Source organism: Meriones unguiculatus, chromosome 1 (genome assembly GCF_030254825.1).
Source record: "Meriones unguiculatus strain TT.TT164.6M chromosome 1, Bangor_MerUng_6.1, whole genome shotgun sequence".
In the NCBI taxonomy this organism is placed as follows: domain Eukaryota; kingdom Metazoa; phylum Chordata; class Mammalia; order Rodentia; family Muridae; genus Meriones; species Meriones unguiculatus.
Genome location: NC_083349.1, coordinates 186,126,048 through 186,141,455, shown reverse-complemented (window position 1 = coordinate 186,141,455; position 15,408 = coordinate 186,126,048). Strand labels below are relative to the sequence as shown.

Sequence of the window (15,408 nt, the reverse complement as noted above, 5' to 3'; positions counted from 1 at the left end):
GATGGACATCAGAAGAAGGAGAAAATAGGGAACAAGTCAGGAGCCTGCCACAGAGGGCCTCTGAAAGGCTCTGCCCTACAAACTATCAAAGCAGATGCTGAGACATGGCCAAACCTTGGGCAGAGTTCAGGGAATCTTATGAAAGAAGTGGGAAATAGTAGGATCTGGAGAGGACAGGAACTCCACAAGGAGAGCAACAGAACCAAAAAATCTGAGCACAGGGGTCTTTCCTGAGACTCATACTCCAACCAAGGGCCATTCGTAGATTTAACCTAGGACCCCTGCACAGGTGTAGCCCATGGCAGTTCAGTGTCCAAGTGGGTTCCATAGTAATGGAAACAGGAACTGTCTCTGACATAGACTGATTGGCCTGCTCTTTAATCACCTCCCCCTAAGCGGGTGGGGCAGCCTTACCGGGCCAGAGAGGAAGACACTGCAGCCACTCCTGATGAGACCTAATAGATTAGGATCAAAAGGAAGGAAAAGAAGACCTCCCCTATCAGTGGACTTGGGGAGGGGCATGCAAGCAGAAGGGAGAGGAAGGAGGGATTTGGGAGGGGAGGAGGGAGGGAAGTACAGGGGGGATACAAAGTGAATAAACTGTAATTAATAAAGAATTTTTTAAAAAGTGGGATTGACTTTTATAGAATCCAGAACATTTTATCTGTTTTAATTGAGATTATGGATGGTTGTTTGGTGGTGGATGATAAGACTCTCTCCCTGCTACTGTTTAATGTATAAATTTAAGGTTTTCAATTTGCAGAATCTGGAAAGGGCTGAGATTAGAGAGATTATAAAGTAGCCTAGGGGTTGGGAACAATTTAAAGGGACAGTTGCACTTCTGAAACTGCATCTGTTTAAGGTTTTCAGTTCTGAGCTGAGTCAGCCAAGCACATGCTTTTTATTGTAAGCAACACTTGAGTCATCCTTAACGAAAAGATGAGCAAGATTTAGAGTTTTGCAAGGGAACGATTCTAACAGTAGTCTGAGGAATGTTATCTGGAGAAAGAGAGAGAAGGAGGGAGGAAGAGAAGGAGGAAAAAACAAAGGAATGGAGGTTAGGGCGAGTGAGAGTGGAAGGTTGTTCCCAACCCCTAGTAGAGTGGAGTCTTCTTTGTTTTACTTATTTTTTATTTTTGTCCTGGGAACTGACCCAGGCTTTTATGGCATATGCTCAGTGAGCTCAGGATCCATGATTGTGTGCTGTTTTCTGACACCAAGAGTTTGGAGTTTTTCCAATATAACCACCAACTGAGTGTCCAACAGTTCAGTCCAGTATGACATTACTGACTCAGAGTTAGCATGAGACTCCATAGGTGAAAGCAGATTCCTTTTACCTCAGATTCCTTTTCCCCCGGGGCTGTCTGTATATATAACTCATTAGCAGTAAATCAAAGATTGCTAATCCTCCTTGGGTTTGATAACTAACTAAAATGACTGATAGACCTTATGTACTATTATTAGTATATTACAAAGAATACAGCTCAGACACAGCCAATGGAGAGATGTGTAGGACAAGGTATAGTGGGAAGGGATACACAGAGCACCCATGCACTCTCCAGGCTTGCCATCCTGCCATCACAGTGCTGTCCTCACCAACTAGGAAGCTCACTGGATCTCAAGGCATTATTTTCATGGAGGTGTCATCATAAAGACATTATTGAATAAATCACTGGCCAGTGCTCATTGAACTCAGCTTCTCTCTGTTTAGTGGAATTGGCACAGGAAGCAGGAGATGGGGAGGGAGAGTGGAAAGAATATTGAAGGTTATCACACTTTAGTTAAGTGTTTGTTTGGTCTTTAGGCTAACAACGCTGATGTCCTTTATCCAGAAGCACTGTCCTCAGTCACCTCATTAGCATAAGCTGGTGTAACGGAAGGAGGCATGACTGAAAAAGAGCAAATACTTACCACTTGAAATCCCAAAGATTTTGGAAGGTCTATGCCAAGAGTCTGGAACAAAGATCAGACATCTGTGTTTATCATACAACAGTACCTGCAAAGAGAAGAATGTGTTTGTTACGGATTTCAGGGATTTAAATTTATTTATTCATTATTGGGGTTGTGGAGGAGGGATCAAGAAAAAGAAAGAAACAAACAAAACTCCATTGTAGAAGAACCAAAAGTCAGATAGAGAAGCAGGGTGTTTAGCAAACTTAGCTAAAATGTTAACTACTGAGGAAGAAACTACTGAGGCTTCTGGTGTTCAGTCTAGGTGGTCTTGTGTATTTTGGTGCACAGCACCTTTGCTCACTGTCCTTTTTTTTTTTTCCACAATACATACAGCTGTGAACAAGGGCTGGAGCTGTACTCTCCATCTTGCAGTTGACTGTAGTCAGCTTCCTAATTCAACAGAACCCTGCAATTTTACTGCCAATCTAGGTCTTCCCTTCGTACCATATTGGTTTATGATCACCTGTTATGCTTTCTTGGGGAGCTGGCAAAGCAATTAAAAGCCTTGGCTAACTCAGCAAACTGGTTTCCTCTGAGGGGTTGAGGGAGGTGGCATCAAGCTCAAGGCCGGTTGTAGGGGAGGTTATAGTTTCTGTGTGTTTAAAAGGTGAGGAATCTAACAGAGGTACCTACCGCCTGTGTTCTAGAGCTCCTGGTGAGGATAAACAGTTCTAGCCAACTCTGTTTTTATAATGAAGGAAAGGAATTGGGAAGAGCTGCACACAGCGGGAATCCTTTAAAAGGCTGCCATGGGGGAAGATGAATCAATTTGACAATTTTTTTTCTAGAAGTGGGCCAGTGGAAAAGGTATTATAATAAGTGCATTCTGAATTTGCTTCAAGGTCAGGATGATGTAATTGGGCCTAAGCCTAAACCTGCAACCCTAACCCTAATCCTAAACCTGAGTTATGCATGGGAAGGGAGAGGGAAAATAGAATAAAGTAAGCCTGTGAGAGAACTTAAAGGTCTCTTAAATGCATTGTAGTATTTTCTCCTTGGTTTTTGACATGTATTAATTTAGCTCTGGTGTGTGAAAAACCTATAAATTATGGAAAATGAATGATTCTAAAAGAGTAGATCATTTTAGTTACACATTATTCATGGTATTCTGAATAAGCGTTTTCCTTTAGAAAATTGTCAGTCTTACTCAAATACTTTATGTCAAATAAGTTTCTGTTTCAAGGTTCAGTGAGTTGGGGTTTCTGTTTTGTTTTTTGTTGTTGTTGTTGTTGATTTTTTTTTTTTTTAAGATAACCACAGCCAAGGGAGAGGGAAAGGGGAGGAGAGGAAGGGGGCAGACCAGGAAGAGAGGAGAGACGGGTCACTCTTGGCATGTAAAGTAAATAAACTGAAATAAAAAAAAAAAAGGTAACCACAGCCAACAGCTAACTTTCCTTTTAGATTTATAAACTGTGGTCAGTATTATGCTTATGTCAGTATTTCCCAACTTAAGAGTAAGGAAATAAACAAAATAAGAAAATGAAAGAACAATAAAGAGTTCAGTTTAACTGAATAAAACTTTAATAGAAAAATGGTTACTGTTTATAGTAGTTAAAAAGAACCACTGTTGGCCGGGTGCTTGTGTTTCACTCCTTTAGTCCAAGCATTCGGGAGGCAGAGGCAGGAGGATCTCTTGAGTTCAAGGCCAACCTGGTCTACAGAGTGTTTTCTGATACTACCAGGATTACGCAGAAAAACCTTGTCTCCAAAACCAGCCAATCAACCAACCAACCAGACAGTAACCGTGGAGAACTAGTGGTGTGCTGGCTGTCACATGTGATATATATGTGTTTCTTTAGGGACGGGACCAGAAGGCAGAATCATCAAGAAGGACATTGACTCTTTCGTGCCTTCTAAGGCTGCTCCTGTGAGTTATATTTGGCTTTTTAAATTATTTTATTTTTGTAATTGGTTTTAGCCATACCTGGATTCTACGCATGCTTGGCAAGCATGCCTGCAGCTTAGCTACCTCTCTGGCCCAGGGCCTTTCTTTTTGTATTATTTCTTTAATTTCTCTCTGCTTTGCTTTCCCTCTATCCCACACCCCACCTTTTCTGGTTATGTTGAGGAAGCAGGCTAACCTTGAACTTAAAATCTTCCTGCGTTAGCATCTTGAGTGCTGGGAATTTAGGTATGCACCACCATGCCTTGACCACCTTTAAAACGTCAATAAAAAACTTGTCATTGAATATACACTTCCTCAAAAATGATAACTCTTAAAACATGATTTAGAATTCTAAGTAACCAAACAAAGGAAAAGAACAATACTCTTAAATAAGCAGCTTAATTAGAGTCCCTTTTGCTCTGTGGGGATGGAACCAGCTGCCCCTTAGAACTCTGCTGCTTCAGTTTGTCGTATAGTCCTCAACAGCAGTAGCATGTCACAGGCGGTCCTTCAGCCCATGCTAAGATCGAGCCACAGTCACTAAGTGCTTTTTTTTCCCCCCTTAGGCTGCAGCAGCTGCCATGACTCCCCCGGGTCCAACAGTGGCTCCAGCTCCTTCGGGTGTCTTCACAGATATCCCCATCAGCAACATTCGTCGAGTAAGAACGCCACCGCAGTCTGGGGCCAGAGCTGTTGGGCATTTCCATTCTGGTTGCTTAGTTATTCCACAGTTCAAAACACTGAAAAGGACCTTGCCAGTTGAAAGTGCTAGATTATTAATTTAAGGAAATTTGATTTGGTCAGCTGAGTATTGAGATGAAGAAGTCTCTGTTTTGGCTAATCTACTAGAAGGGGCAATCTTTTTTCTTGCTCTGTTGTGTGAAGTAAGCTACCAGCGAGCTGAAGAAGAGGTAAGCAGATTGAGTTAGGTAAAGTCTGGTGTCAGCCTAATGTTGAACTCTCTGGTTTCAGGTGATTGCGCAGAGGCTGATGCAGTCGAAGCAGACCATACCTCATTATTACCTATCTATTGATGTAAATATGGGAGAGGTGCTGTTGGTACGGAAAGAGCTCAATAAGGTAAAGCCGGAAATTCTGTCTTTGGCATGGAAGCTTTACAGTGTTGCCCATGTGTTTTGTTGTTAGAAACTGGTTAGTGATAGAAAGTTACTGTCTCTTGAAATTGTTAACCAGGGAATATCCTGCAAAAGCTTCATTTAACTTTTTTGATTTGTTGCAACTTTCTAGACTCACTATGTAGCACACACTTGGAACTCCATATAACCCAGGCTGCACTGCCTTCGCAGTCCTCTGCTACAGCTTTTAAGATGTTCGGATTACAGGAGTGTACCACCTTTTCTGGTTTATCTGTTAACCCTTGAGTAGGATTTAGTATTTAAGCCCGGTGGGTATGGTGGTGCATGCCTGTAATCCCAGCACTCGGGGAGGCAGAGGCAGGCAGATCTCTGTGAGTTTGAGGCCAGCATGGTCTACATAGTCTAGGACATCCAAGACTACGCAGAGAAACCCTGTCTCAAAAAACCAAAATAATAATAATAAAAGAAGTAAAAGAACTTAGCATTTAAAACTCACTTTGCTGTGAAGTGATATTCACGTGTTTATAGTCAGGTACACATGCGCACTTAGCTCAGCCCTTTTGAGAATAGAGAGCAAAAAGCAGTCTGTCTTCATCATACATTTATAATGGAAATTGGGGCACTACTAACTGTGACAAGGAGGGAAGATGGTTTTGATAAAGGTGATGGTATTCCTTTGTAGACCAGGTTCTTTATGAAGCTGCCTCTCAATTGTCTGCTGAATCCCACTGTGTGTTCAACAGAGAGTTAAAGGGGACCAGTGGTAGTTGGGGAATTCACAGTGCTGTAAGACAAATGTGGGTGAACCAGGAAAAAGATGAAGTATTTGGATTGGCAGAAAGTTGAAAACTCATGGGTTGAAAGTTGTAAGGGTTAAGGGCTTTAGGAGTAGAAATAAGACTAGGAGCTTGAGATCTGTGAAGTGCTTGTTGCCCAAGTATGACGCTGAAATTGAGCTGGGAGGGCAGAGACAGGATCCCTGGTGCTGGCTTACTGGCTAGTCCAGCTTGGGTTCAGTGAGAGACTGTCTGAAGAAGTAAGGCAGAGTGGAGCTGGAGAGATGGCTCAGTGGTTAAGAGTACTTGTTGCTCTTGCAGAGAATCCAGGTTCAGTTCCCAGCCCCCACATGAGGACTTTTAGCTGCCCATAACTTGAGTTCCAAAGTTCAGATGCCTCATCGCTGTAAGCAACAGGCTCACATATGATGCACATGTACATGCCTATAGAATAAGTCTTTAAAAATAAGTAAATAAGGCAGAGAGCAAAGGATGAAGACATTCAACCACATAAGATGAATAATTATAAAAATTCTTTAAAAAGTAGTACAACAGAAGCCCATCGGCTCCTTAGAGTGGCCTGCAGGACCTTCATAGGGTTTTTGTGACCTTTTGGAGTTCTGTTTCCCAGCACGGAAGACATACTGGATGTCTTGCTGTTTCTCGGTATCCCTACTTTACACTCTGTACTTGTGTTCTCTTGGTGTAGAGCCTGCTCTGTCCTTGTGGCTTTTTTCTCCACCTCCTCAAGGACTTGACTGGTCTTCCTTATTCTAAACTTACAGCCTTTTCCCCCTGTCCCCGTCCATACCTTATAAGATGCTGTGTGTCTCACTATTAGCCGTTTAGAAGATGCTCCCCGAGACGGAGGTTTGTTTACTGTTCCCTGCTTCGTACACACGGGCCCAGCACAGAGTGGACACTTGTGTGGCACATAACTGACTGCATGAGTCACCAGCAGAGCTGTGAGTGGCTGCAGGGGTTAAAGATGATGGCTCACAGTTATTGTCAAAGTATTGAAACAGGTTGGAGATGGCTCAGGTTTAAGATCACTTGCTCTTGCAGAGGACCCATTTTATGTTCAATTCTCACCACAAACACATCAACTTCCAATCGTCTGTACCTCCACAGGCTCCTATTTGCATGTGGTACACATGCATACATTCATGTATGCACACATGTGCGCGCACTCACACACAGCTAAAAAACATTGTTTTGTTTTTTGACACAGGGTTTCTCTGTGTAGCTTTGGGTGTCTTGGAAATTCCTCTGTAGGTCACTGGCCTTATTCTTAAAGAGATCCATCTGCCTCTGTCTTGAGTCGTGGGATTAAAGGCATGCGCCACCACTGAACTAAAATATTTTTAAAAATCAAAGTATTGAAACAGCTGATGTATGCATTGTATTTGATGTATTAATCTGAATGACGTTTTGAGATATTCAACCATTCTAATGCCATGCCCAGTTCACACACTTGAAGTAGTGTCCCATTCAGTGTCTTTAGAGCACACCCAGGTTACCAGGGTAAACCTGGAGCATTTCATCACCCCTAATAGCCATTTGCCAAATCCCATCAATCCTCCCACTCTCCTCTTACACTTTTCTCTTGAAAGATTTACCAGTAGGCAAATGTGGTATTCTCTGACTAGAATCATAGGAAGTCTGGTCTTTACCGAATGTTTGTCTTTTATCGTGTGGTTTCAAGATTCAGCTATATTATAGCATGTATCAGTTTTTCCTTTTTATTTTTTTAAGCTTTATTGTGTATTTTGTATATCTGTGCAAACATGTGCGTGCAGGCCAGCTACAAATCCCCCTGGAGACATCTTGTCTTATTGTGATCTTAGGGGAAATAACTTTTCTACTATGAAGTATGAGGAGAGATAGTTATGGGGGATTGTGTATCTTTTAATCATCAGGAAGTTTCCTCAAGTTCACTAAGTGTTTTATTGTGAAAAGTGGTACTGAATTTTGTCGTGTCTTTTTGGGCTGTTGAAGCTGTCATGTGGTCTTTCTGTTCTGTTAGGATGTTCCACAGTAATTTCTCACTATGAAGCCCAGACTTCTGGACTCAAATGATTCTCCTGCCTAAGCCTTCTGCATAGATGAGACTATTGTCCCATGCTGTTCTACACACTTTGTTTTCTAGATGTTACTGAGTCTTGCATTCCTGAAACAAATATATGAGTCTTCTTATATATTGCTAGGTTTTGTCTGCTAATATTTTGTTAAGGGTTTTTCTGTTATATTCATAAGATAATGTTTAGGTTTTAACTGCTGGGCTTTTGTCTGATTTTTGGAATGAGACTAACACTGGGGAATTGTTAAGTTGCTCTTCCATTTTTTAGAAGACTAGGTGAAGATTTTTTGTTAGCCTTTAAATGTTTGGTAGAATTGGCCAGTTGCTAGGCAGTGGTGACACACACTGTTAATCTCAGCTTTTAGGGGACAGAGGCTGGTAAATCTCTATGAGTTCAAGGTCAGCCTGGTCTACAGAGCTAGTTAGTTCTAGGACAAAGAAACCCTGTCTTGAAAAAACCAAGCTGTCTAGGTCTAGTCTCCTGTGTGAGCAGATTCTGGGACCAGTTTCATCTCATGATTATGTTTATTCTCAGTTTATACTCTTTATAGGTTGTTTCTTTCTAGAAACTTGTACATTTTATTTGGATTGTCTAATTTGTTGGTGTTGAATATTCATAATACCTCTTTTTTTATGTTGGAGAGATAGTATGTCCCCCGTTTCACTCCTCATTTGAGGAATTTGAGACGACTTTCTTTTTCAACCAAACATTTGTTAGTTTGTTGTCATTTACTTGATCTTTTAAAAAGGAAAAAAAAAATTCCACCATAGGTGATGGCAAATGCCTTTAAAGACCCCAGCTCTTGGGAAGCAGAGACAGGCAGATCTCTGAGTTCAAGGCTAGCCTGGTCTACAGAATGAGTTCCAGGACGGCTGGAGCTACACAGCTGTTTTTTGTTTTTTTGTCTCAAAAAAACAAACGAAAAGAAAAAGCCATTTTGGTTCAGTTGAATGAAAATAGCAATGCACCATAATTCACAGTGTTCAGATGCTGCAGTGCCAAGCAGTTCTTAATGCCTCCATTAATCAAATAAAGGAACCTGATTCTGAGGGAGCGTTTAATAAAGCTAGTTGGTTATTGTCTTAACAGATGCTTGAAGGGAAAGGAAAAATCTCCGTCAATGACTTCATCATAAAAGCTTCAGCTCTGGCTTGTCTGAAAGTCCCTGAAGCAAACTCATCTTGGATGGACACAGTCATAAGACAGTACGTGACTGGAGAATGTGCATGGCAGCCTGCAGTTTGCTTATGTCTGCTAATTGCAGCTAGGGATGGGAGGATTGACGCCCGTGGTAAGCAGGTTTGACCAGCCAGGAAAGGCTGTTATTCCTTTTATGGATTCAGTAAAAGGAAACCGGTGTAAAGCCAGTTACACTGATAACAACTGTCAGAAAGCAGGGGGGAGTCAGTTTCCTGGCCACCAGTGAGTTCTGCCAACATACTGAAAAGTATTTGTGAATGTACAGGTACATGAGTGGTTTGGTACATTTCATTAGGCCTTTGGAACCACTTTATCACTTAACTGTGTTCACATCCATAATTTTTTTGGAGGGGGGGATGAAGAAACGGAGGCTCAGTGAGTTCTGTAGCTTTTCCCAGGTTAGTAAGTTGGTTAGGGTCAGCATTCCAGCTCAAGCCCAGGCCTTTTCTAGTATGTAGGTAGGAACTTTTATATTTTTAAATTTTATTTTAATTTTGTGTCTGAATGTGTTTCTTTATATGGGTGTCTGTGAATGAGTACAGATCCCCAAGGAGACCCGAAGCACCAAATCCTTTAGAACTGGAGTTACTGCCTAACATAGGTGCTATGAACCAAATTCAGGTCCTCTGCAACAGCAGTGGATGGTTTTTTGAGACAGGGTTTCTTTACGTAGCCTTGGCTGTCCTGAACTCACTTTGTAGACCAGTCTGGCCTCAAACTCACAGAGATCCACCTGCCTCTGCGCCCCCCCCCCCGAGTGCTGGGATTACAGGTATATGCCACCACACCACATCCACCTGGTGCAGTGGATGCCTTTAACCAAGCCATCTCTCCAGCCCCAGTATTATTACAATTATTACTAAATGAAAAACAAAAGTAAAAACGTGGAAGGCTGGAGAGATGGCTCAGAGGTTAAGAGCACTAGCTGCTCTTCCAGAGGTCATGAGTTCAATTCCCAGCAACCACATGGTGGCTCACAACCATTTGTAATGAAATCTGATGCCCTCTTCTGGTGTTCAGATGTACATGCAAAACACATTGTATATATAGTAAATAACATAAATCTTAAAAACAAACAAACAAACAAACAAAAAACCAAAAGATAAAAAAGAAGGGGGACTGGAGAGATGGCCCAACGGTTAAGAGCACTGACTGCTTTTCCAGAGGACCTGGGTTCAATTCCCAGCACCCACATGGCAGTTCAGAGCTGACTGTAACTCCAAGATCTGACACCTACAGACATACATGAAGGCAAAACAGCAATGCACATAAAATTAAAAAACAAAAAAAAGAACAAAAACATTTTCTACCCCCTCCTTTTTTTTCTGTCTCCACACGTGTTACCACATATACGTGCCATCAGAGATCAGCCAGTTGGTTTGTTGTGGGCAGCAGCTAGGTGCTTCATTCTGATTGAATGTGTACCTGGAGATAATGTCCGATCTCAGAGATCTGGCCCCAGTCCCACATGACTGCCCCCTCTGGAGATGCTGCTCTCAGATCTGGCAACTGACTATAAACAAGTTCCCAGGACCCCTTTAACTGGACAAGTCACAGAGCTTAGGGAAATGCTCAAGTGTACTGAAAACTCTGCAAATTGTACAGATGAAATTTAGACCACCTTGACCTACAGAGAGACACAGAGTTCAACAAATAAAGTCTGAGATGCTCCTCTCAGGGTTTTAGTCCATCGCTGGTCTACTCTAGAAAAGATTGGGAATCCTACCTTAAGTTTCTCCGGAGTCGTTCATGGCCACATCTGTGTCCTGGGCACTCTGGTTTCTCCCCCATCCTGTCTCTGTTTTTTATGTTTTGTTTCTCTTCCTCCCCCTTCTGTTCTTTCTATTCCTCTATCTACCTACCTTCCTACCTACTTCCCCCCCTCTTTGACATACATGTGTGCCATGACCAACTTGAGTACTACCTCTGGGAGTATGTTTTCTCCTTCTACCATATGAGTTCCCAGGACTGAAGTTGGCAGCTTGGCTACAGGTGCTTTACCCACGAGCCATCTTACCATCCCCATCCCCATCCCCATCCCCACAGTGTATCCCTCCTCTCTCTCTCCTTCTCCATGTGCTCAAGCTTTGTTGCAGACTACTAAAGCCAATGTACTTGCTCTTACAACTCAGAAAGGTCAGTTTTTTTCATGCTAGTTGTGATGTATTTGCGAGCCACTCTGTGTATTATTAGTCAAGGGAAATTAAAGTGTGAAACCAACCTTTTTTAAAAGTACAAGTGAAAGAAAAGGCACGGCGAGATGTTAATGTGTGCAATAGACATCTCTGCATGGTAGCACAGCTGCTTCTAAAACCTTGTGTGTGCCTGGGGAGTGTGGTTCGTGTTATGAGGTTTCACCTTTGTGCATAGGCAGATGCTCTACCACTAAGCTACATCCTAAGCACCTACAGTATTTCAAGTAAATATCCAAGATCCATATTTAACCTGGTACTTTTTGGGGGTCTGGTTTTGGTTTTCTTTTCCTTTTCTTTTTTTTGGGGGGGGGTGGTGGTGGTGGTGGTGGTGGTGGTGGTGGTGGCTGTTTTTGGTCTTTTTTTCTTTTCCTTTTTTTTTTGGCAGAGCAGAGGAAAGAACTGAAGGAGACCCCCATCACTCCAGCCTTTTTTTTTTTTTTTAAAGATTTATTTGTCTATTATTTTACAGTGTTCTGCCTGCATGCCAGAAGAGGACACCAGATCTCATTATAGATGGTTATGAGTCACCATGTAGTTGCTGGGAATTGAACTCAGAATCTTTGGAAGAATAACAAATACTCTTAACCTCTGAGCCATCTGTCCAGCCCCTCTTTCTTTTCTTTTCTTTTTTTTAAGATTTATTTATTTTTATGTCGATTGGTGCTTTGCTTGCATGTATGTCAGATCCCCTGGAACTGGAGTTATAGGCATGCAAGCTGCGATGAGGGTGCTGGGAATTGAACCCAGGTCCTCCGGGAGAGCAGCCAGTGCTCTCCACCCTGAGCCATCGCCAGCCCCTGCAGCTCTTAGTCTTTGATGTTGATGAGTTTGATTCTTTTTTTTTTTTTTTTTTTTCAACAGAAACCATGTGGTTGATGTCAGCGTTGCTGTTAGTACCCCTGCAGGACTTATCACTCCTATTGTGTTTAACGCACACATAAAAGGACTGGAAACCATTGCGAATGATGTTGTTTCTTTAGCATCCAAAGCCAGAGAGGGTAAACTTCAGCCTCATGAGTTTCAGGTAGGACATCATCCCTGAGCTATAAGTATTACTTTGAAGGTCAGCTACATTCTTCTCTTGGATTTTTTGTTCTGATTTTGCTACATATACTTAGTCTTGGAAAATAAAGCAATTATAAAGCAATTGAGTTACGTGTGAAAAGCTGAAAGACATGTTTTCATAATTGCATGGAAAAACTGGTTGCATTGGGAAAACAATTGTCTTTGGTTCGTATCATCTGTGTCCTATTCAAGGCTTTCTTAAATAAAAGATTATCTCACTGCCCTTTTAGAGCATGTTTGTAATTTTTTTTCTGTATTATGTGGACAGTATAATCTGTTTTTATACTTTTTCCTTTAGGGTGGAACATTTACAATCTCCAATTTGGGGATGTTTGGAATTAAGAATTTCTCTGCAATTATCAACCCACCTCAGGCATGTATTTTGGCAATTGGTGCTTCAGAGGATAAACTGCTCCCAGCAGATAATGAAAAAGGGTGAGTGGGAAAGTGGAGCGGGTGTTGGGAACTCAATTGCATTATATTATTACTAGTTTTTGTATAGATATGGCTTTAATTAAATACAGTAAATACAACATGAAATGCAAAGGTAAGCCATTTTTATTGACTTATTTACTGATTTCAGTCAGTCATATTTGAGATGTGATCTTGAAATTTCTAGATGGCAGGTTGGCATGTTTTAAAGAGTCTGATAGTAAATACTTTAGCTTTCTGGGCTGTGTGGTCTGTTATTGAGTCCTTGCCATTTTACTGTGAGAGCAGACAAAATATATGCTAATGACTTCAAGAAAAGTAGATCTTCATCAAAATAGACAGAAAGCAAAATTTGGCCTATGTTGTATAGTTTGGTAATCCATGTTCCCACGGATGTATTTAGTTTTGCCCCAAGCTGCCAGGTTGAGCTCAAGATAAAGAGTGGATGGAACAAGTTTCATGTGCAGATCGATAATCACAGCTACTCTAGGGTTAGAAGTTCAAAGCCTGTCTCAACTGCATGGCAAGTTTAAGACCAACCTGGTTAACTGTCTCAGAAATTTAAAAACCTGTTTTTGTTTTTGTTTTTAAAGAGGCCCAGGAATAGCTCAGTAGCAAAGCATTTGCATAGCATGCAAAAGGCCTAAATTCAGTCCTCTGAATGAGTGAGTGGGAGATAACCTACCTAGGTAGGATTATGGGAGGAGTCAGCACATGGTGGCTGCTGTCTCAGAGTCGTTGGTTTCTCTCAGAATACTCACTGCTGTTCTTTCTTTCTAGCTTTGATGTGGCTAGCATGATGTCTGTTACACTCAGCTGTGATCACCGAGTTGTGGATGGAGCAGTTGGAGCCCAGTGGCTTGCTGAATTCAAAAAGTACCTTGAAAAGCCTATGACCATGTTGTTATAATTTACCCAAGATCTACACTCTCTGCTGACATTATATTTATATGTTATTAAACAGATGGTTCTTTTAAAGTTTCACTAGTTATTTTATTATTGAGTTGGTCCAGATAATTTATTTGTAATAGCCATTAGTGAATCTTTTTAAAATACCAGTTACACCCAAGTAATGTACCCCTTTATAATTAACTTCAGTTTAAAGCTGTATACTTCTGATGACAGGACATGTGGCTAAATCTGCTGCCAAGTCCTTGCTGGGGTGCGGGATGAGTGGGATTATGGTCCCCTGCAGACAGGCTCATAAAAGTACCCCGGGTGAGGCCTTGCAGTTGAGGGCTTGATTCGGCTTAGTGTGAGGGGACAAAGTCATGAAAATTATTTCTTACAAAAAGAGTTTGAACTGAAGCTTTATTTTGCAATCAAACCCTAGTTAAAGTTTCCTATTACATGATCTTCGTTTATCATTCATGAGAACTTCAAGGAAAATAAGTGAAACTTTAAGAGTCAGCATTTTCTCAGACCTTTTCAACCAACAGTTATTTTTATATGAATCTCTAAATAAAAAAAAGCTTTTCCTTCCTTGAGATAGATATAAGCTAGCTTCTTGGTATAAATGAGAATTTATGTATTTATTTATAAATAATTTCAATGTATAATTTGAGAATTCTGAAGTTTCCTCCAAATAAAAGGACATGCTTATTGAAATGAACAAGTTGTAGAAATAGAATTTTCATTTTGAGATGAACTGGATGTTGATTGTAAATGAACCCAATTTTCACATGTTATTACTCAATTGGAGAACTCTGAATGACTATGGAATGTATATGGGATAAGTGTACATATGTAATATATGGTTTTAGAGTTGTATATGTGCCAAAGTCCATTTATCACCAGATCTTGCCTGAAAAGAAATGAAGAAAGGATGTTAGTGGACACTTCACAGTGTCTAAATGGGCATCTGGCACGTAGTCTCCGCTACTCAGAGCAGTAAAGGAGGAGGATAGTTGGACAACATAGCAAGAGTCTATCTCAATACAACAAACAGAAATGATGCCCACAATAACAAAGTGTGTACTGACAAGTGTTTGCTTTCTCACCCCAGTCCTGTCTTGTGTAAAATAACAGCTCTAAGACCCTGTTGGAGGGAAAAACTTTAATAGGTGTTTCCCTTAGCAGCCTACGTGCTCTTTTCGTTTTACTATGCTTTACCTTTCTTTTGGAGGGAAGCAGGGCTGATATTCAGGGTAGTAGAAATGCATTGGGAACATTATCACAATTCCAGACTTCCTGCTGATGTGATGTGTTTTAATAAATGTGGGATTATTTGTGACTTTAAAATAACCCTTCCTTTGTGTGTAATATGTGGGTAATGAAGTGTTTCATTGGTGTTGAATCTGTTTCTAAATGTTCATTATTACATGGTGCACAAGTGACACTCCAAACAGTCCACAAACATCCGATTGCTGCTGTGTTACTGTAAAGACAGTCCAGTGGAGTGGCCTGCCTCCTCAGCACTGAGTTATTCTAGGTTGCACTGAAAACTGTACAGAAAGACCATGCTTGTCACAAGGGTCCATCATTAGCACAAGCCAAATCCGATCAAATGTTGAAACTGAAAAATGACTCATTCTTTGCTAATGCTCTATTGTTCCCTTGAAAGAAAAATAAAAGGTTGTCATTTGACAAAATGTTCTCAGTTAAGACTTACTCTCACCTGTAATCTAAATCTGGGCTCAGCATAGTAACTGAAAGAAGTTAGAAACAGTGTTTTGGGTCAAAAACCATTGTTTAAAAATTAAATATGTTTTCAGTGTGTCTGAA

General features: G+C 41.1%; 1 protein-coding gene across 1 annotated transcript in view; it reads left to right on the top strand.

Annotated features, from left to right (window-relative positions):
• The window catches only part of Dlat (dihydrolipoamide S-acetyltransferase), a 28,156-nt gene extending 12,748 nt beyond the window's left edge, over window positions 1-15,408 (top strand). Inside the window, exons 8-14 of the mRNA XM_021658638.2 lie at window positions 3,753-3,820; window positions 4,405-4,497; window positions 4,811-4,918; window positions 8,882-8,997; window positions 12,049-12,211; window positions 12,551-12,687; window positions 13,465-15,408. Of these exons, the coding sequence (XP_021514313.1) occupies window positions 3,753-3,820; window positions 4,405-4,497; window positions 4,811-4,918; window positions 8,882-8,997; window positions 12,049-12,211; window positions 12,551-12,687; window positions 13,465-13,594 (815 nt within the window). The 3' untranslated portion in view covers window positions 13,595-15,408. The remainder of the gene's footprint in view (window positions 1-3,752; window positions 3,821-4,404; window positions 4,498-4,810; window positions 4,919-8,881; window positions 8,998-12,048; window positions 12,212-12,550; window positions 12,688-13,464) is intronic.